This window comes from Camelus bactrianus, chromosome 18 (assembly GCF_048773025.1).
Source record: "Camelus bactrianus isolate YW-2024 breed Bactrian camel chromosome 18, ASM4877302v1, whole genome shotgun sequence".
In the NCBI taxonomy this organism is placed as follows: domain Eukaryota; kingdom Metazoa; phylum Chordata; class Mammalia; order Artiodactyla; family Camelidae; genus Camelus; species Camelus bactrianus.
The window spans coordinates 17760248-17781979 of record NC_133556.1 but is presented as its reverse complement, the minus strand read 5'-3'; the positions used below and the strand labels follow the sequence as shown (position 1 = coordinate 17781979).

The window sequence follows — 21732 nt, the reverse complement described above, 5'->3', positions numbered from 1 at the left end:
CTTAGTTAACTTTAGAAATTTAGTAATTTGCCGGTTGTAACATCAGTGTCCCTAAGAGTTTGACTTCAAGAGAGGACACGGTGCAGAAGCTGCAGGCATTGTTTATTTTGGTGTAAAGCCTCTCCTGGCTGTGAAGTCCAGGTTTAATGATCTCTCCCTCTCTTCCCCTCCCTCCCTCCTTTCCCCTTTCCCTCTCCCCTTCCTCCTCCCCTTGTTTCCTCTTTTGCAGTCTGCTGTTTTGTCGTGCACAAGCGGTGCCATGAATTTGTCACTTTCTCCTGCCCAGGCGCTGACAAGGGCCCAGCCTCCGACGTAAGTAACGGGCACTGGCCGCCTCGCTCTGTCCATAGCCAATGCATCCTTTTGGGTAACTGTGAGCACACTGAGACGAAACAGTCAGGATGTTCTCATTCCAAGACATGTTGTGGTCCCTACAGCCTCCGAGATGATTTTCATTTTAATGGAAAAAATAAAGCAAAACATTTTGAGTGGGATGGATGACTGCAAGAAACCAGCTAGTTTTCCTCCTATGATTTTGCAGAATGTCTTCATCTTTATGACGGAGGCGTGAGAGTCGCGGGCAGGGGCTGGATTGCTACGGATGCTGTAAAAACGTAGTTAAGATGGTGCCTTACAATGTGCTTTATAGCCCTTTGGGAGGGGATTCTTGTTACTAGGGCTCAAGAATTAGGAGGAAATGCGTTTACGCTGCTACTGTGGAGCCCGCGGTTCGATTACTGCTGAAGCGACAAGGGGTGCTTCTGGGTAAAACGGGCAAATGTTTTTGTTTGATCATTATGAAGTTATTTTAATATGGATTGGAAAAATGTATCTAGCAGTGGTTTTGCATTTATGGTAGGGATATAAAATTTCCTACCTAAGTGAAGGTATTTAGGTTAAATCAAAGATAAAATGACTCAAGGAAAATAGTAAGTGAACGTCAGTGTGAGTGCTGTAAACTTACGGCAGAAGTCTTGGTACAAGTTTACCCCAAATTTGGGGTAGTTGCCCACCCCAACAGCCATTCCTAGCCCTCCTTCTTTTCTTTCTGGCAGAGAACACCTCTCATGCCAAGCACTGAAGATGCCTCATACTTGCTTTCCCAGGCTCTCTTGTAGCTTGTGAGTGAGCATGGGACCCAATTCTGCTCAGTGGGACCTGCGGGGAAGTCTGGGCAGGGCTCCCAAGAAAGACTTTCCTTTCTAATAAGAGAAGACATTCCTTTCTTTGTTCCGTTGGACATTTTTGTGTAAGGATATAATACACGGAGTTGTGGTAACCCTTTTGGGTCAATGAGAGAGATATGAATGACATCCTGAGCCTGGAAGTGTTGAAAGGACCTGGGTCATTGATGATACCGGTGAGCTGCTGAATCAATTCTGAGTTCTCTTAGGCCCAGGCTGCATATGTGAGACCTGAAGCTTCTCTCAGTGGTGTGGTCTCACTGTTTGGAGTCTTCTTTTCCATGCAGCTGAAACTGTCCTGGATGGACCTTCTACCATGCACACTCTTCCATTGACCCATTCACGAAACTGCATTCCACGTACCCGCCGTGCAGCCCTCCACCCACTCCTAGTTCTCTTCTTTTGTTCCTGGTTTAGTTCACCTTCCTGGAAATTTTCCCCATTGGTTTGGTTTCCCACTGGTCCTGTCTGGCTGACCTCAGCGTGCTGGAAGTGGCTGGTGACTTCATTTTGTCACTGCATGTCTTTGACTCTTACTAGCCTTCTGCAAGTGGTCACCTGCCATTTTGCTGCAGATCAGGGGCATTATCTACTGCCTCGACACCATGGATGCTCTAGAGTTTACACTGCGCTTGCTTTGCTTGGAAGCTGTGGTAGTTGGGTTTAAGAACTCCAAGCAACATGGAACAACCAAAGCCCTCACAGGCGTGTTTGCAGGGATGAAGATGGGACCCTTCCCCGTGTTCTCTCAAGTCACACTCCCTGACGCTTTAGCGCAGTTCCTTCTCTCATCCCCAGGAAAGCAGGCAGGGAAGTTTGGGAGGACAGTCTGGTCCATGATGCAGCTCTGAGTGTTCCTGCAGACCAAGGCTTGACACAGAGCAGCCGAGAAGACGGTGTTTCCTATATCCCGCCTGTATTCGTTGACTTTTACTGTTGCCTAAGATGGACACTCGTCTCAAACTGTTTTATGTGAAAAGGGAAATTTTGGTCCCTGAAACGGAAAAGCCCAAGGGTAGGCTGGCTTCAGACAGTGAATCACGGTGCTGAAATGAGGTCCTCAAGAATCTTTTTCTCCATGTCTTAGCACAGCCTTCCTTTGTCTTGGCTTCTGTTTCAAGGAGGTTTTTCTCCTATGGAAGCATGAAGTCTGCAGCTAGTCTCATGTCTTATCAGCGCTGCAATTCCAGTGAGCTAAAGTCTCATTGGACCCTGGGTCACACATAAGCAGAAGGATGGGTATGGTCCTTGGCAGGCCTGATGATGTGTCTGTGTGCCCACCCCATGATTTGAGAATGGAGGTCCCTAAGAGGAAAGCCAGAGAAGCAGTATGGCGTACTGGTTAAAATCGTAGACAGTGGATGGAGCCAGCATTGCTAGGCTCAAATACTTGTGACCATGGGCAAAGTATTTAAACCTCTTTGTGCTTTGGATTCCTCCATTGAAAATGGATAAAATAATACCGTATACCTACCTTATAACCTTGCTACTATTATCCAATGTATACACATCCGTAAAAGCCCACTTAGGACAGTGGGCCATAGCAAGAGCTGTATATAGGCGGAGATGATGATGACAGTGATAATGAGTAACAGTGAATGCATGCTGGGCAGACAGCAAGGACGGCTGTCTACCAGGTAAGTCCGAAGAATGAATAGGCCCTCTGCCTGCCACCTGGCAGTCCTTCCCAGGAGGGTGGAGGCGCCATAAGTCGTATGAGACCCTGCTCCATATGAATGGAGCCGTGCTGCCATTCATTGCCTTGGGTGTGGGGAGAGCAGGCGGTACTCCCTGCAGCCAGCAGGCGTAGAATTTGGCAGCCTACCTGAAATGATTCTATCTCTGGTCCCAGTTCCAAGAAGACCAGTTGGCACTGAGGATGATGAATTAGTCCAGACTTCTGAACTGGCTTGACTCGGTACATTGACCTTTTTCAGTCCATGGTGGGGGACATGATTAAAGATCCAGCTACACCTGCTCGCCAACCTGGCCAGGCTTTCTGAGGCTCACGCAGGGAGGGAGGGGCACCCTCCTCCTGGGTGACCTTGGAGGCGCTGGGGAGCCACAAGGTCATGGAGCAGAAAAGTGCAATATCCATCCATGAAAAAGGAATGTGCTAGCTTTTGTCCTCTACCCTCTGCTTTGCAAGACCAGTCTGAGCCAGGGAATATTCTGGATATCAGTAGAACTTTGTGGAGTTGGCGTTTCTCTAGGCCTACATCATGGCATCCGAGGGAATTTTATGAATCAGGCTCTGCCCCAGTGAACCCACTACTGACCCAACCATTCATTGCCAACAGGAATAAACAATATATATGGGTACCCACCACTGGGAGACCTCAAGACATGTCAGAGTTCCTGGGTGGTACCTCTTTTCATCTCCAGGCAGCCTGTTGGTTCTTGGTCTCATCTGGTTGGGACCCAAATCTCTGGTACTACCATAGGCATTGCATATGGACATTATAGTCACAGAGCACTTAGACTACTGACCACATGCACGGTGTCCCAAGAGATCTTCTCAGAACAGAAAGAGGAGGACTTGACTCCGAGGGCTGAGATTAGGATGAGTCAAGTACGTGCTCTGGGCACAAACATTAAGGGGTTCTCGCCTGTGTCTGTGGATATCTGGTGGCTGGATGATCTAGGATGGCCCATTCACATGACTGGCAGTGAGCTGGTTTTTGGCCTGGGTGACTTGATTCTCCCCCACGTGGCCACTCATTATCCAGCTGGCCAGCCCTGGCTCGTTCACATGGTGGTTTCAGGGTTCGAAGAAGAGCAGGAGAGCAAACCCCAATGCATCAGTGATTTTTCAGTCTGTGCATCGCATTTGATAATGTCCCACTGGGCCAAGGAGTCTCACGGCCAAGCCCAAATTCAAGTGGTAAAGAAACAGATTTCACTCTTCACGGGAGGAGAAGAATCGCTGGTCAAGCTACTACAGATCCTGTTGACCCAAGGGGCCACTGTGGAACAAAGCCCCCGGAGACCATCACACCTGACTTCGTGAAAGGCCCGCAGGTCTCAGTGTGGGTCAGAGAGTCATGGATGGCCTCGTTACGGGAGCACGTCCCACGTCGTCCATGTGTTCCCTGCCCCAGGCCCCAGGCCCCTTCCAGCTAAAAATGGGAAGTTGAGCAATTTATGGATCACGCCCAAAGTCAGTGGTCCACAGACGTGTGGACTCTGAAGTCAGTCATACCTGAGTTCAGGACCTGACTCTGCCTCTTACTTACGAAGTGACCTTAGGTGTGGCATTTCCCTGCTTTGTGACTTGGTTTCCGTATCCATAAACTGGGATGTTGGTACCAACCGCATAGGTTTGTTGTAACGATTTTTTTTTAATGTACTGCATTTCTTATTTATTTATTTTTTTAGGGGGAGGTAATTAGATTTATTTGCTTGTTTATTTTTGGATGAGGTAATGGGGATTGAACCCAGGACCTTGTGTATGCTAAGCATGTGCTCTTCCACTTGAGCTATACCCTCTCCCTTGTAATAATTTTAAAAAAGATCCTTAAAATGAAAAACTAGAACAAGAACAAAAGGATTAACGGTAAATGGACGAAGGAGCCATTGCACAAAGTTGCTCAGCGTGGCACCATCATATCGTAAGCCCTTGTGCAGGTGGCTGAGGGCGTTTCGACTGCTCCACCTATCTCCCTAACCGTGGATGTGCTGATAATTCTCTCCATTTCTCCACCCAGACCATATCCTTCTGAAGTAATTACTGTTTGCATTCCCAGTACTTTACACAAAACCTCAAATTCCGGGGTGCAGTGCTGAGAAAAGAACCTAGACTTTGGAGCCAGAAAACCTTGGTGTCAGATTCCTGCGCTGACGTTGACTGCTCCATTGATCTTGGGAAAATAATTTTAGTTCTGTGACCCTTAGTTTATATCTTTAACATGGGGAAAATAATACGTAAATCATAGTTTTTTCGGTGAGTATTCCCTGAGAGACTGCCTGAATCACCTCCAGAAGAGTGGCACAAAGAAGGCACTCAGTAAATGGCTTCTAAATTATTATTAATCCCTGGAGGAGTCTTTCCTACTCAAGAAAAGATGGAGGTTACACTCTGACCTGCCAAGGAATAACGTTATTGTAACAGCGAACTTTATTGAGCAGAGGCGCTGTGCCAGGCAGAACAAAAGTACAAAAGGACTCTTAGCTGGTTTGTCTAAAGATACTTTCTTCAACATTTTATGGCTTTAGAAATAATTTCTTATCATTTATGGCGAAGGTACAGAATAAAACTCATTGTTATGCACTGTGTCTTTCTTGATTCCATCGCTAAATCAGGTCAGCGAAAGATCACAGGCACTCATGTTGAGTGTATCCTTTTGTGTTTCTTAACCAAGTCTTGTTTTATGAAGAAATATATTAAAAGTGATAAATCATGTGTTAAATGTTGAAGATTTAATAAAAGGGAAGTAAAAGGAAATTTGAAAAAGAATATGTTACATTTCTATAGTAGAAAGAATATGCATAGAAATGCCAATGGGTTTAAAATCTGGTTGAAGTGGGTGATTTTCTAGGGAATTTAAAATGGGCAATTTTGTCTCAGGAAGAAACTGAAAATCAGAACAGGCAAATAACCAAGAGAGAAATGAGAACATTGCCCAAGGAGCTTGCCTTTTCCCAAAGCTCCAGAATAATAGGCTTCATGGGTAAATTATCTTAAACTTTAGAAGAGTGAAGGATTTCTGTTCATTTTATTTTACTTTATTTTTTTTCTATTTTCGTAATAAGGAACCTGTTGTTTTAAAATATCTTTGTCTTTTTTGAGATGCTTTACTTTTTCATTGAAGTACAGTTGATGTACAATATTATGTAAGTTATAGGGGTACAATATAGTGGTTCACAATTTTTAAAGGTTATACTCCATTTATAGTTATTATAAAATATTGGTTATATTCCCTGTATTGTATAATGTATCCTTGTAGCTTATTTTATACCCAGTCTGTTTATTTTAAATCCTCAAGTTATAGAGGAAAAAAAACCTTGACAATTTTTTTGAAGTTGAAAGTGAGATAAATCCAACTCAAATTAGCAATAGGAAAAGAGATTGGCTCAAGAGAAGGACATTGAGAATGGATTAAAAGCTTCAGGGACAAGGGCTTCAGACAATGGAACTGAGGAATTAGTCCTTGTAAAAGCCAATACTTTCTCATTATCCACTGTTATCAGTTAACTTTGCTGGGTAACAAACCATCCCAAAGTTTTGTGACTTAAAACAACAGTCATTTATTATTTCTCATGATTCTGTGGGCTGTTTGGGTCATTCTTTTGATCCGGGTCTATTCAGCTGGTCTCTGCTGGGCTCTCTCATGTGGTTGATCAGTGAGTGGCTTGGCTGGTACTGGATCACCTAGGACGGCAACTGATACCTGGCAGCCTATTGGCTGGGGTGCTTCATTCCTCCTCCATGTGGTCTCTTTTCCTCCATTAGGCTAGTTTAGGCTCATCTACACACCAGTCTCAGGGTTCCAAGCACAGCAAGAGAGGGAAATCCCCCAAACCCGGGTGTTTTTCAAGCTTTTATTTGTGTTGCAGTGGTTATGGCCAAGGCTAGATTCAGGGGTGGAGGAATATACTTCAGCTCTGGATGGGAGGGGCTGCAAAGTTACACTGCAGGGGTGCATACAGGAATGGCGGGGACTACATGGCCACTCTGCAGTCTACCCTGCTCACCCTCATCTGCTGTTCCAGCTTTCTTGTTTACCCTTCCAGATCTTGTCTGCTTCCTCCCTCAGAGACTGACCTATAAGGACTGCATCAGTGGGGGTTCCCTTACCCTCTGACTTCTGGTTGGGCTCAAGGGGAGGGACTAATAGAAGACAGGAGGGTGAAAGGAGAGTGAGCCTGGGGTCTTTATCGTCAAGTCATCTTGGCTCTACACTTTGAAGGTCACTGCTCCTCCAAAAACAGTCCCTTGTACACAGTTCTCTCCTTTTGGGTTCCAAGAGCTACTCTCCTTCCTTGTCCCTTTGCTCTTTCTGGCTCCCAGTTACTGCATTATCCTTCATGGTTTCCCAACACCATGCCCACACCTTTGTAAACAGTCCTTTTATGAAACCTGCCTTAAACTCTCTTAATTTCAATATGCCATTTGTTTCCTGGCAAAGACTATCAGACTGGATAAATGTACAATTCTAGGCAACGTATAAGAGAAATTTAAACATGGATTAAAAGTAAAAGAGGCAAAGATATACCCCTAAAACAAGCATGAATATAAACATGGTCTTAGTAATAATATCAAAAGAAGTAGAACTCAAAGCAAAAGGCAGAAACAGGAGGAAGAGGTGGAAAGTGCATTCTCATATATGACTGGTGAGTGTGTAAATTAGCACAGTTTTTCTCAAGAGAAAATTACCAATATGGGAGATTGGCCAAGATGTCCCTGAGCTCACTTTCTCTCACGAGCACACCAGAATCACATCTACCCGCAGAACAGCCATCAATGGAAAAATTGGAGCCTACCAGAAAATTACTAATATGTGTCAAAAGGCTTAATGACCTTTTTGCCCTAACAATGACTAAACTTAATCTTTTTTGACCTAAAAATTTCAATTCTAGGAACTTTTGCTAGGTAATTATTCAAGGGTACATGTATATATTTAGCTAAAGTGATATTCATTGCATCTGTATTTATACTAGCAAAAATTTGGAAACAACCTAAATAGCTGCTGATTGGAGTTTCTGTAAGTAAAACATTCCAGTATGATGGGATGCTGTGCAGTGATTAAAATGTCATAGTGTCTGGGGTGATGGAAATGCTCTATGTCTTGACTGGGTTGGTGCGAGAGACAGGTGCACACATTTTTCAAAACCCATGAAAGTGTATGCTTGAAATTGGTACATTATTGTATGTCAATGATGCTTCAGTAAAAAGTCCCAGTGATTAAAGTGTTACCGACATGGGCGTATATAGTCATTATATACTGCCAAATGAAAAACGCAGACGACACAGCATATGTATGGTATATATCAAAAAATACACAAATATACAGGCAGGTAAACACAAAAGGCCACATTAGCTAAACATGTTTTGGTGGCCATGTGTCAGTTCTGCTCAGTGTCTGATTCCAGCCTGTCGCCTGCAGAACTCTGAGAAAGACTTCAGGAATTTCTTTTGGGGGGTGGGTAATTAAGTTTATTCATTTATTTATTTAGTGGAGGTACTGGGGATTGAACCCAGGACCTTGTACATGCTAAGCATGCGCTCTACCACTGAGCTGTATCCTCCCCTGCTGAGTTTGGGAATTTCTGTAACTGGTTTCTACAGTCTTGTTTTTGATGTCCCTTCACCTCCAGATGGACTCAGCCTTCCCACTGAATTTGGTTAAAATCAAACCTGAGTGAAGTCTTGGGTATAACTGTAAGCAATTATAGTTGCTTCCAGACGTGGTTACTCTTAAGATCTTCCATCAGCTTAGTGCCCCAAATGAGACTTTTCAGGTGCTCCTGGTAAGATTCTGGCCCTTGATGAGCCAATTCAGGTTTGGCGCCAGAGGAGGGAAGTCCTCACTCTGTCTGTCCCAGGCCCCACCCATTTCCTGCCTCAGCACTGGGGGCAGTAGGACATAACTGTCTTCAGAGAAAGGGCCCACCTCCTCTTACATCACATTGTCTGGTCTCCTTGGCTCAGATAAAGCAACACAGCAGTCGACTGCACTCTTCTCAAAGCCTGGGGGGGTTCAGTCTTATGTAACTCCACGTGGGGACACCCCACAGTTTAGTTCTGATGATGCTCCAAGACCGTCTGGTTCCTTCCAGGAGGTGAAGCCACAGTTAGGGTTGAACATCCCTCTTGGCATCATGGTAAGACCTCATCATCACCTGGACCAAAAACTCATCTGTATCTCTCAAGGATAAATAATATCAGGGCCGATTCGGTCTAAACAGTACAATCTCCCTCTTTCTCTCTCATGTATTTATTAACTGTCTAAATCTGGAAATGCACCAGGACTATTATTTATTGCCTAACACTGCGATCTACGACTTCCGCATTCACAACAAAAGTGCTCAGTAATCAGGGGTGTGTGTTACCAAATGGCAAAAGGACGCCTCACAGGGGAGCTGGATGCTCTCCAAGGGTTGGCCTGTCTAGCTCAAAATCTAGGCTGTCATGAAATGTCCAAAAGCTGTTGTATAGATTTTTTGGCATGTCTTCAAAGGACAGAATCAGGACTGAGGACCGTCTGTGTGGACTAAGGAAGAACAGCCCAACTGGCTGCTGGATAAGGGTTTAACTCACCATCCCAGTAGAGCAAAGACCAATTGTCATGGGTGCTGTAGAGGGCTATCTGGGGTAGACGTGGGCTTCTTCCCCATTGGTGCTTCTTACTAGTTAGTGTTGTTTGGTTGTGTGCAATTGAGTTTGCTTGTTTTAAAGGAATTTATTGGAGCGGGTATAACATGCTTTAGAGAATTGGAAGAAGTCTTCCTGAACAACCAGACCACTTCTATCTGATTTTGGTTCTTGTGTTGCTTTGGCCCTAAATTCAAATTCCAGAAAGAGACACATTATTTGGTGAAGCTTAAGTTACCTAACCAGTCCCTTGGTTGGGGCTTTTAGGTGTTCCGTCCAAGACAGTGAGAAGGGGTGGCTCTTCAAGGGAGAATTGGGGCAGAGATGTTTGTAGATCAAAACAACACACCTCCACTACCATTTCTAAATGCTGCTTTGCAGAATACGGTCAGGTCAAATGCTGAAGGGTTATTCTGGTAGCTTGCTAAGAAGACCTTACCTGAAAGAATACAGACAGGGGTCTGGGGATCTGTATTTTAAAGTCCTTCAGGTAATTCTGCTGGTTAGCCAAGTTCGGAAACATAAGACTGTATCATTTAGTGATTCTGAAACCAGAATGAAGGGGTTTGAACCCCAGGTTTGCCACTAACTAGCTGAGTAATCTTGGACTAGTTACCTAACCTCTCTGCCTCAGTTTCTTCATCTGAAAGAAGAGGATAAAATGGTACCCTCCTCCTGGGGTTCAGATGGGGATTCAGTGAATTAATCCATGTTAAAGGCTGCTTGCCATGGAGGTGCTAATTAATATTGTTACCACCAATGGTCCTTTCACGTCTTAGAGTGTGAGTTTCAGAAGTCCAGCCTCATTTTTTGGCATAGCCGGCATCCCTCTTGTTTGCCACAAAATGGAAATATAGAGGCACTTCCCATGGGCTGGTTGGGGGAAAAGTCTAATAAAAAATGATGGCCATGTGATAAAACGTGGTTCTTCTGACCTTGAAGTGAATTCCACCTCTTTCTCCTGCTCCCGTTTACCACGTGTCAGTGATGGCATCTGCAATGCAGAACCCGCATGTAAAGGTCAGAATGAATTGCTTCTCAGCAGCCCTTTGTCCCTCCCCGTCACAAAGACACAGAGCTTCACACTGTGGAGGAAGAAGCAAATCCGTAGTGTGCAGTGTCTGGAGAACGGAAACCAACCGTTTCTCCTGCACACAAAGAGGAGAGGAGCTGGGACGAAATGAGGCGGGATGTCCTATCTTATGAATTATTTTGGCTTCTCCTGTATAGCAGGTGGGACCAGCCTCAGAGCCTAATAAAGGCAATTTCCCAGAAGGTCTCAGCCTGTGGAGGCTGCAGACTTGGGGGAAATAGAGAAACCAAAGACCAACGACTCTGGAGAGAGGCAGCCTGGAGGGATGTGAAAGGCTTAGTCCTGAAGTCAGAAGGGCCCCCCACACCTCCAGGGGTCTGGGAGTCCATGACTTCCAAGTATTTTACTTAAATAATAATATCTGAAAGCCAGGACTCATAGATATAATTCTGTTTTAAGCACTTTGCATATAGTATCTCTTTATTCTTTTTTTTTTTTTTAACTGTCACTTTAAAAAATTTGCTTTCTTTTTACTGGAGTATAGTCAGTTACAATGTGTCAATTTCTGGTGTATAGCATGTTTCTGTCATATATACATATATTTGTTTTCATATCCGTTTTCATTATAGGTTACTATAAGATATTGAATATAGTTTGCCATGCTATACAGTAGGAACTTGTTTGTCCATTTTATACATGATAGTTATATCTGCAAATCTCGAACTCCTAATTTATCCCTTCCCACCCCCTTTACCTCCTGGTAACCGTAAGTTTATTCTCTACGTCTGTGAGTGTCTCTCTTTATTCCTCACTACACTCCATGAGGTCGGTACTGTCGTTATCAGTCTCATTTTACAGATAAGGAAACTGAAGCTCTCAGAGGGTGAGGGACCTGCCCAGGGTCCAGTGACTAGTGAGTGGTAGAGCCAGGATTCACACCCAGGCAGTCTGGTCCGGGGCTGTGTTCTTACCCGGCCCCCTACCCCCTTCCTGATTTCAACCCTGTTCACCTGGAAAATCTAACTGAAGCAGACAACCCTTTTCTCCCAGAACCGCCTGCCCAGATCTGCATCCCCAGAGGCTGCCTGACCCCATGGCCTTGGCTCCACAGGGTCCAGATACATGTGGACGTCTGCCCCCAGTTGGACCAGTCAGACTTCCCTTTCTAGGAATTTAGAATTTGGATTCAGAGCTGCTGCTTTCAGTCTGGGCTGGTCACATGGTTTTTGAAAACTGTTTATCGTATATGAAAAGTGTCCATCTTGACGAATTCTCACATGGCGAATATGTCTCTGTAACCAGAAGCCCAGAAGCCCTCCTGTGCTCCCTTGTAATCCCTACACCTCCAGCTCCTTCCATCAAGGTAACCACTACCCAGATCAACAGCTCCTTGCTTGCTGTTTTTTCATTGAACTGTTTATTTTTATTTTATTTTATTCTTTTTTTTTTTTTGGTGGAAAGAGTACTTAACATGAGATCTACCTTCTTCATACACTTTAAAGTGTATAATGCAGTACTGTTGTGTAGCCACAATGTCGTACAGATCTCTAGAGCTCATTCATCTGCTTAATTGAAACTGTATGCCCATTGATTTGTAACTCCCCACTTATCCCTCTCTCCAGCTTCCAGCACCCACCATTCCACTCTTTGCTTCTGTGAATTTGACTATTTTAGATCCCTTGTATGAATGGAATTATGCAGCATTTGTCTTTCTGTGTCTGGTTTATTTCACTTGACATAATGTCCTCAGAGTTCATCCACACTGTCCGCTGCAAAATGTCCTTCTTTTTAAAGCCTGAACAGTATTCCATTGTATGTAGAGGCCACATTGTCTTTATCCATTCATCTGTCGGTGGGCATTTAGATCGTTTCCTTACTGTTGTGAATAATGCCGAAGTGAACATACAAGTGCTAAAATCTCTGTAAGATCCTGATTTTCAGTTATTTTGGATAAATACCCAAGATTCTGGATAAATACTGAAATTTGATTATGCTGGATAAATACCCAATTATTTTGGATCAATATGGAAGCAGGGTAGTTGGATCATAAAGTTAGTTCTATTTTTCATTTTTTGAGGAACCTCCAAATGGGCTGAAGGACTTGAATAGGCATTTCGCTAAAGAAGCCATACAAGGGGCCAACAGGTATATGAAGAGACACTCAGTGCTCATCAGAAAATGCAAATCAAACCCACAGTGAGACCTCACACCTGTCAGGCTGGCTATTACCAAAACAGACTCCAAAGACAACAAATGTTGGTGAGGACGTGGATCAGTGGGAACCCTTGCTCACTCTTTGTGGGAATGCAGACTGGTGCAGCCACTTTAGAAGAGTGCCTGCTGTTGAACTCTACGCAAATGAAATTATTCAGGAGATCCTCTCGTGTTTGACTGCTTTCCTGGATGTTCTGTTTGTGGCCACGTGACTTTGAAAGAATGCGTGATGTCCACTGATCAGGATGTCCAACTTCAAAGGCAGCTGCGGCCAGGCTGGGAAGTAAATGAGTCAAGTGTGTGATCGCAGGGAGTGTCCTTCTTGGGGCTATGTGCCTTATCTGACGGGGGCAGTCATTATTCAGCTCCATTAAAAAAAAAAAAATTCCTGATCTTTAAAGGACCCAGGTCGAGATTTCCCAATTCTTCAAGTGAAGTCTGAATCTCCCAAATTAAATGCTGACAGATCATTCGAGAATTACATGTGTGGTATATTTAAAACATTTTTGGACTGAGTTTATTCTGTGGACCACCAGTTAACAACCTCTATAGGTAGGTAGGACCTGTCAATGGAAGGTCCTCTCCCCTCAACCTCTCAGTGAAGGGAGAAGGGAAAATGTAGATTCTGTCAAATCATTCTTCTTTGGGGCATATGGAGGGGACAACAGTCCAAGGCAGAGAGCTTCCAAAGTGTGCAGGGGACCCTTCTCCTTGGCCGTTTGGCTGGGACACACACGCTCTCTGACCCTGGCACAACCTTGGTTAGGTAGGCAGCTGCTGCAACGCCCCCTGCTGTGCTTAGCGTTCTGTGTCCTGTGGGACCTGCAGAGGGGTCTGGCAGCCAGTCGCTTCTCTTCAAGTCCTCAGAAGAGGGGATCATTCATCATTCCACGTGTTTCTCAAGTGCCCGCTGCTGCCAGTGAATGCACAAGACCTGCAAGGACTCAACTTGGCTTCCTGTGTCTGCTCGGTTACCCCTCCACCCCCATCAGACCTTGCCATTCTTAATTCTTTTAAATTTGGAGAACCAGGCCATGCTGCCCTCCCATCAATTCAAGTCTCACCTTTTCTGTATATTGAAAAACATTTAAAGAGCTTTTGGCCTTTACTTGGCACCTTTCCCTGATTTTCTGGGCTGAAATAGATTCTCCTATTTTTAAACAGTTCCTTCTGGTACTTTCAGTGGTAGTCTGGAGGTGCAGGCAGAATGAAATGTTCAGGCTTGGGTCCTATTTGTTGATCAAGGCTATGGACTCTGGAGTCTGCCTGCCTGGGTTCAGATCTTGGCTCTGCTCTTTACAAGCTGTGTGACTTTGTAAAAGTCATTTAACCTCTCTGTGCCCCAGTTTCTTCATTTTCAAGATGAGGATGAGAATATGCCTACTTTGTAGGGATGTTGTATTAAATAAGTTAGTTTATATGCAAAGGGCTTGAAACGGTGCCTTGCATGTCATATAAGTGTTTGCTTGACTCAGAATCTTTCACCTGTTTTTGCCTTCAAACTCATCCCTTAGGTCTTGTCTCTGCTCCTTTTTTAAAAAATATATTTTAATTGAAGTATAGTCAGCTTACAATATTGTGTCAATTTCTGATGTACAGCACAGTGCTTCAGTCATCAGTCATATATGAGCATACGTATATTCATTTTCATTTTCTTTTTCACCATAAGTTACTACAAGATGTTGAATATAGTTCCCTGTGCTCTACAGTATAAACTTGTTGTTTACCTATTTTATATATGTTAGTATCTGCAAAGCTTGAACTCCCAGTTTATCCCTTCCCATCCCCTCCCCTCCGGTAACCACGTTTGTTTTCTATGTCTATGAGTCTGTTTCTGTTTTGTAAATAAGTTCATTTGTCTTTTTTTTTTTTTAATATTTCACATATGAGTGATAGCATATGGTATTTTTCTTCCTCTTTCTCGCTTACTTCACTTAGAATGACATTCTCCAGGTCCATCCATGTTGCTGCAAATGACACTATTTTATTATTTTTTATGGCTGAGTAGTATTCCATTGTATAAATATACCACAGCTTCTTTATCCAGTCATCTGTTGATGGGCATTTAGGTTGTTTCCATGTCTTGGCTATTGTAAATAGTGCTGCTATAAACATTGGGGTGCATGGATCTTTTTGGATTAAGGTCCCCTCTGGATATATGCCCAGAAGTAGGATTGCTGGATCATATGGTAAGTCTATTTTCAGTCTTTGAGGAATCTCCATATTGTTTTCCATAATGGCTGCACCAAACTACATTCCCACTGGCTCTGCTCCTTAATTCTGCATCTCAGCCCTTCCTTGGGCAACTTTGTCTCTTTGAGCCTCTTTACGTAAACCCTTAACTGTGAATCTCCAAAATTCACCTGAGCACTGATCAATTCTTCGGGCCTTCTTCTGTGTTCCCGGACTTTCCCCACCCTCATATTCTCTCCATTGCCAACTGCTTTTGTTAATAATGATAACATTTTCAAGCATATCGTGGAGACACGGCCGGTTGGGTTCCAGACCACAGCAATCATCGAATATTACACACATTTTTTGATTTCCCACTGAATATAAAAGTTATGTTTGCACTTGACTGTAGTTTGCTAAGTAGGCAATAGCATTATGTCTAAAAAGGCCATGTACATCCCTTCGTTTAAAAATACTTTACTGCGGAAAAATGCTACCTATCATGTGAACCTTCAATGAGTCACAATCTTTTTGCTGGTGGAGGATTTGAAAGATTGCGGGAATTACCAAATGTGACACAGAGACAGGAAGTGAGAAGATGTTGAAAAAATGGCACTGGTAGACTTACTGGATGCAGGGTTGCCACAAGCCTTGAATTTCTAAGAAGCTCAGTCTCTTCAAAGTGCAAACGACGTGTGCCTGTGTTAGCGCCTCTCAGATGCCAGGTTCTGTTCTAAGCGCTCTGCGGACACTGATTCATTGAGTCCTCACCCCATGAGAAAGATGCTTCTTTTACACCCACTTTACACCCATTTTATAGAGGAGGAAACAGGCAGAGAAGTCATCTGACTTGTCAGGTCACATGATGAGTAAGCAGATTTGAACTAGGGTTTGTATCATTATTATTATTTTTGGTGGGGGGAGGTAATTATGTTTTATTATTTATTTTTAGAGGAGGTGCTGGGGAATGAACTGAACTAGGATTTGAACTTGGCCTTTCTCTACCACAATATTCTGCCACCCACTTCTCCCCGAGTCCACAGACCCTGGACCAGTAGCCTCTTGTCCTGGTTCCCTGGTTCCTCTCTGTCTCATCAGCCTGTCGTTTCCCTCTTGCTGTGGAGTCTTCTTTCCAAAACCAGATGTGATCTTGTCATTGTCCTTGAGGAAAACACGGCAGTGGCTTCCCGCTGTTTTTGAGACAATGTTGATTCTCTGATGTAGCTGATAAGCAGGGCCACCCTGCACTCTCCTCTGTCAGCCCACAAACAGACCCGGTTATTCTGCTGCTCTGTAGCCCCGAAGGACTCGTGCCCCCTGCCATTCCCGCTATTCTTGTGAGAGTCCCCTTTGGAAGATAAGTGATCTGGTCGCCCTACTCGTGAGGCCCCGCATGCTATGGCCCCATTCGTCCCTCCAGCCTCTTCCTGACCCCTCCCTGCTCACCCCCTGAGCTTCCTTCTTTCAGTCTCTTGTCCTCCCCAGAAGCTCTGCCACCACTGGGCATTTGCACTTGCTCTTCCTTCTGCCAGCTACTCCTGTCTCTTTTGCCCCTTGAGTTCAGTGAGTCTCAGTCTGGGTTGCTTATCTGAATCATTTGTGGAGCTTTATACTAGAATCCTGGTGCCTGGGCCCATGGCAGACAAATGAAGTCAGATCTCTATTGATTTAAAGGCTCCCAGCTGAGTTTACTGTGCATTGAGATTTAAGAACCCTGGTTGACTTACTCATCCTCTAGGCCACAGCTCACCTCCTCAGGGAAGCCCTCCCTGATGTCCCTGACCAGGTCAAAGCCTCACATACCTCTTCTTGCTGTCACACATCACAGAGGTCACTTGACATTTATTTACATGGTGCCAAAGAGCCTAGATTCTGGGTCCAAGTTACTAGCTAAGTGACCTTGACCAAGTTGCTTAACTTCTCTGTGCCTCGGTTTTCTCCCCTGTAGAATGGGGATAATAAACCTATTGCATGTAATCAGTGAAGGTCAAATGAGTGAACTCTGTGTAAAGCTCTTAGAACAGTGCCTGTATATATTAGTTGTTACTATAATAATAATACCTATTATTATTAGCCTGCATTGGAATCTAAAAGTCCCTGAAGGTGATGGGGTCAGTGTCCCCACCTTGGATGGAGCATGGCACATAAGTGCTCTTCCGTTTGTTTGCTGAGCAGAGTGGTGTCCCAGGGATGTTCTTGGTGACGGGGTGACAGGTCAGCATGCACAGGACTCGTCTTCCTCAGTCGGGGTCCTTGTCTCTGTGGACCTAATGGTTTAGGATCCTTGTTTCGAGTGCTCAGAGTTAGGGTCATTAGGATTGGAACCTGCGTGGGCTTGTGGCATCCAGGGTCCCAGGTGCTGCTGGCGGCCTGGCCGGCACTCCCTTCAGCAGTGCCCTGCATGTCCTTGTACATCAGGGCGCTCTCTGCTCTTCTGAGAGGCAGGCTTGGGTGTGCAGAGGGCTTCTGTGGCAGAGGGAGCTGTCAGGAAGCTGGACACGGTGCTCTGTGTCCAGAAATCAAGCTGACAGCGTCTCTGCAAGTTGAGTCACCCCCGTGACCTGGTCCTGCGTCTGGGCGACTCACACACAGCAGGAAGAGAGGGGTGCTCCTCCCTCTGTTGGCTGATGGCCCTGTTGGGGGAGGAGGGGTGGCGAGGGGAGAGGATGGGTGTGCATGTTTTGTGGCTGATGGAGGATTTATTTATAACGCAAGGGTGTCATCTGTTGCAGTGTGTCTGCTCCCTGAAAAGCTACGGTACACTCTGAGCAGTGAGTTCTCAGGGTGGCGTCCACAGGAAGAGGCTGGGCAGTGCCCTGTAAGCAGCCTAGGGGGATGACAGAAGGTGTCAGAACTCAAAGGGCCCCTGGGGAATACCCAGCTTAACCCTTTTGTTTTCTGAAGGGGGAACTGAGATCAGAACATGGAGATGACCTGCCCAAGGACATTGATGGAGTTTTTATTTTAAGCTAATATTAGTTAAGTGCATACTCCCTGCCAGTCACTGTGCTCAGCGCGATATAATCACAATTTCACGAACCCTCACAAACCTAGAAAGCAGAAGCATTTATTTAAGCGTTCTATTCCACACACACTTACAGAGTGTTTGCTGAGTGCCAGGCACCGTGCTGAGATCTTTACAAAGATTAACTCGTTAAATTCGCATAATCCTGTGAGGGTTTAGTGCTGTTATTACTGTTCCCACTTTAACAATAAGGAGATGGAAACACAAAGAGGTTAGGAGACCTGCCCAACGTTGCACAGGAAGTTGTTGAGTTTGGGATTCAGCCTCGGCAACCTGGTCTTACAGTGCTGACTAACCTGCTGTAGCTTCTCCCCATTTTACAGGTGAGAAAATCAAGGCTCATATAGCTTCGGGAACTTGCTCAAGGCTGCATGGCTGCGAAGTAACAGAGCTGGCACTGAATTTGGACCATCTGCCTTTAGAGTCTGACTCGGGAGCTCTCTGCTCAGTTTCCCTCAGCAGGGCTGGGGTTCCACAGCTGAGGGGTTCGAGCCGAGGACCGAGAATGGGGGCCGAGGCAGAGCTTGGAGCCAGGCAGTGGGGTGGCGTCGGCTGGGTCTACCTCGGTTGAAGCAGGATGCTATGCAGCTGAATATAGTTTTCCCCCGGGGGCACAGAGCCCCAGCCAGGTGCCCGCGAGGTCCAGGGTACGCCCTTCATCCTTCGGATCTTAGCTCAAGCTTCACTTCCTCAGGGAAGCCTCCCAGACCTCTCTGACAGTGGAATCCCTCACTGCAAACTCCAGGCACTGCGAGCTGTTCCCCCACAGCAGTCACAAGTGTACGTTTTTTTTTTTTTGCTTTTTTTTACTGTCTCCTCCCAGCTAGGCTGGGAGCCCAAGAGGGCAGACCTCATGTCTGATGTCGCTCTTCCAGCACCAGACACATGCAAGGCACTCAACAATATTTGATGAATAAGCAGATAAATCCATGAATTGCTGATTGCCTTTATGGAGGGAACTGGTGCCAGAAATCAAAGCTAAAGTTCAAGAGGTGGGGACAGAAATGGGGTTTATTAGGAAAAGTTACAACTGGGAAGACATGGGGATGCCCTATTACTAGTGATGTTAGCTGGTATTTATTGAGTGGCTCCTTTGTGTTGGCAACTGTTAAAGGCTTTAAGGAATTCACTCCGTATAACAATCCCAGGAAATAAATATCATTATTGTCCCTAATTTACAGACAAGGAAACAAGTGCGGAGAGTTTAAGCAGCATGGCCAAGAGACACAGCTAGTGAGTGGTGGAGCCACTTTGATCCAGGCAGCCCGACTTGGAGCCTCACCTGTTAGACACCTGACTAACCCTCTTCTTCGTGGTGAGCTGCACCCTGTCCCGGGGTTGAGGGTCACCTGACCAGGTCCAGGCAGCACCTGCTGGAAGAGATGTGGCTTCTCATCCCCTGCCAACTCAGGCACCAAATCAGAGCTGAACCTGCAGGTCCAATGCCTGATGCCTTGAAGTCACTTAGAGTTGGGGCTGCCTTGTCCACGCTGGCAGCCTTCCAGGAGAAGGAAGACAGGTGCTGCCTGCCTGGGGGTGGGTCTGCACGTCTTCCCGAGGCTCAGAGAAGGGACGCACTGCTGTTCCATGTGGTCTCCCTCGGTCATCCTCCCTCAGGCGGTTGGTTATTCTCACTGGAGTTGCGATCTGGCAGGAGTTACAACCTCAGGTGCCTGCAGGGACCAGCCAGTCGCAAGTGGGCTGGATGGGGACAGTTAGGACTTGCAGAGTGTACCCACCACCCGAAGTGGGTGGCCAGGGTCAGCTCTAGCCCAGGGCTGACGTCAGGAGAGCTGGCTCAGTGTCACAGTTCCAAACTCGTCAGTGTTCTATATCAATCTGAGGGATACACCGCCCCCTGAAAGTCGGGGCTCCCCACTGCTTGTGAGTCTCACCCGGAGGCCTGGAAATAAATACTTCTCTGCAGGAGATTTGCATGTATGCCCTGGAGGATGGCATAACCAGGCTACAAACCGCTGGCTGAGCTAATGAATTGAGATCACTGGTTGAAATAACATACAAATCCTGGAAAGGAGAAGACTAGCTTAACTTGAGACTGGCAACTAAGAAGAGTTTAGAGGGGAAAAAAAACTTTTCTGGAAGCACATAAAGGAAGGTTCAAATTACATGTAAATTCCTTCTCCCTCTCTCTCCCACTCCTTCTCTCTCTCTCATTCTCCTTGCTCCCCTACCTACATCACCTCCACCCCCATCCCATCAGTCAGCGTCAGCCCCCAGCATGGCACAGTTCCTTGTTTTGAATTCTGATTGGCCCAGGTCTTCCTTCTTCAGTTGCATGTCACTGGCCAGACCTTGGTCCATTCGCACTGGCTGGAAGCATGAGGTCAGATGCTCTATGGCTTACTGAGCTGTTGCTGTAGATGGGAGTTTTTCTAGAAGGGACGATAAGTAGGGTTGACAGAGATGGGCATTTCCAGTACAAGCTGGAAGAATACGTGGGTGAGAACAACCAAGAAAATTTTGAAAGCGGATGCTAACGCGGTGGTCAGGGTGGGGGGGTATACAGTGCGTGTTTTTAGGTACTAAGACGTTCTAAACCTATGATACATTAAAACAGTATGTGCTGAGGCAGGAATAGAGAGACCACTGGAGCAGAAGAGGAAACTGAAAAATGGACAAAGGATACAAGAGAAATGAGGGCATGATAAAAGAGGCATTTCACATCAGCACGAGAAGATACATTCCATACATTTGTGATGACAACTTGCTAAACATGAAGAAAAATAAAGGGCTTTCTTCAGGAAGCTCCTGTTAAAGTGAATTCCAAGGGAAATAATGATTTCAACATAGAATGTGAGACTGTAAGAGGATGAAGAAAATACTGGGAAGGACTTTCTAAATATATCAACAAAGACCATAAAGGAAAAGGGAGAAATTGCACTTTATTTAAACACACACACACACACACACACACACACACACACACACACACACACACACACACACACTTGCAGTGTTATATGTTGAAAGAAAAAAACATCATCAAAATTAAAATGCAGGCGTGGGGAGGGTATAGCTCAGTGGTAGAGTGGATGCCTAGCATGCACAAGGTCATGGGTATAATCCTCATAACATCTGTTAAATAAAAACAAATAACAATAATAAATAAATAAATAAACCTAATTACCCCCCCCCAAAATAAAAACAAAAACAAAAAAATTAAAATGCAAATGAAAAACTGGGAAAATGTAAACATCATAGTGGAGTGGTTAATATTCTTAATAATTATAAAGAAAACTTGTTACAAATTATTTAGAAAGAAATGGACTTCAATTTAAACATGGATAAAAGATATGGACAGAAAATGAATGGTAAAAGTGAACATTTTATTTATTTCCACCAGTGACTTTGAGGCAGTTTTCCTACAATAACTCATTGAACTCTCCCATCAGCTTAGCAATTAGACATTATTATTAGCCCATTTTTAGATGAAGAAATGAAAAACTTAAAGGGTTAAATACTTTGCCCCAGAGTCTGAAAGCTAATAGCTGTGAGAGCTGGTCATTAAGTTTGAACGTGGCTATTAATTAACCCTTAATGTTGACACTGACTCTGCTGCAAATCATAACCCAGCAAATCATATTTAAAATCCTACCAAAGTTGACACAAAAGAAGCTTGTCCTTAAATGGAACAATTACTTATTTGCTCAGGGGGGCGGGAGTGTGGTAGCAGTGGACATAGTGTATCAGACCGTCCCCAGGCCCACGAACATTTACACAGCGTTACAGTTCTATGCACTCTATTCTCCAGGAACAAAATGAAAGATCT

General features: G+C 45.0%; 1 protein-coding gene across 2 annotated transcripts in view; it reads left to right on the top strand.

Moving 5' to 3' along the window:
- The window catches only part of PRKCB (protein kinase C beta), a 297660-nt gene that overhangs the window by 130227 nt on the left and 145701 nt on the right, over nucleotides 1–21732 (top strand). For both annotated transcript variants that reach the window (XM_074346195.1, XM_074346196.1), the window contains exon 3: nucleotides 230–312. In XM_074346195.1, the coding sequence (XP_074202296.1) occupies nucleotides 230–312 (83 nt within the window). The remainder of the gene's footprint in view (nucleotides 1–229; nucleotides 313–21732) is intronic.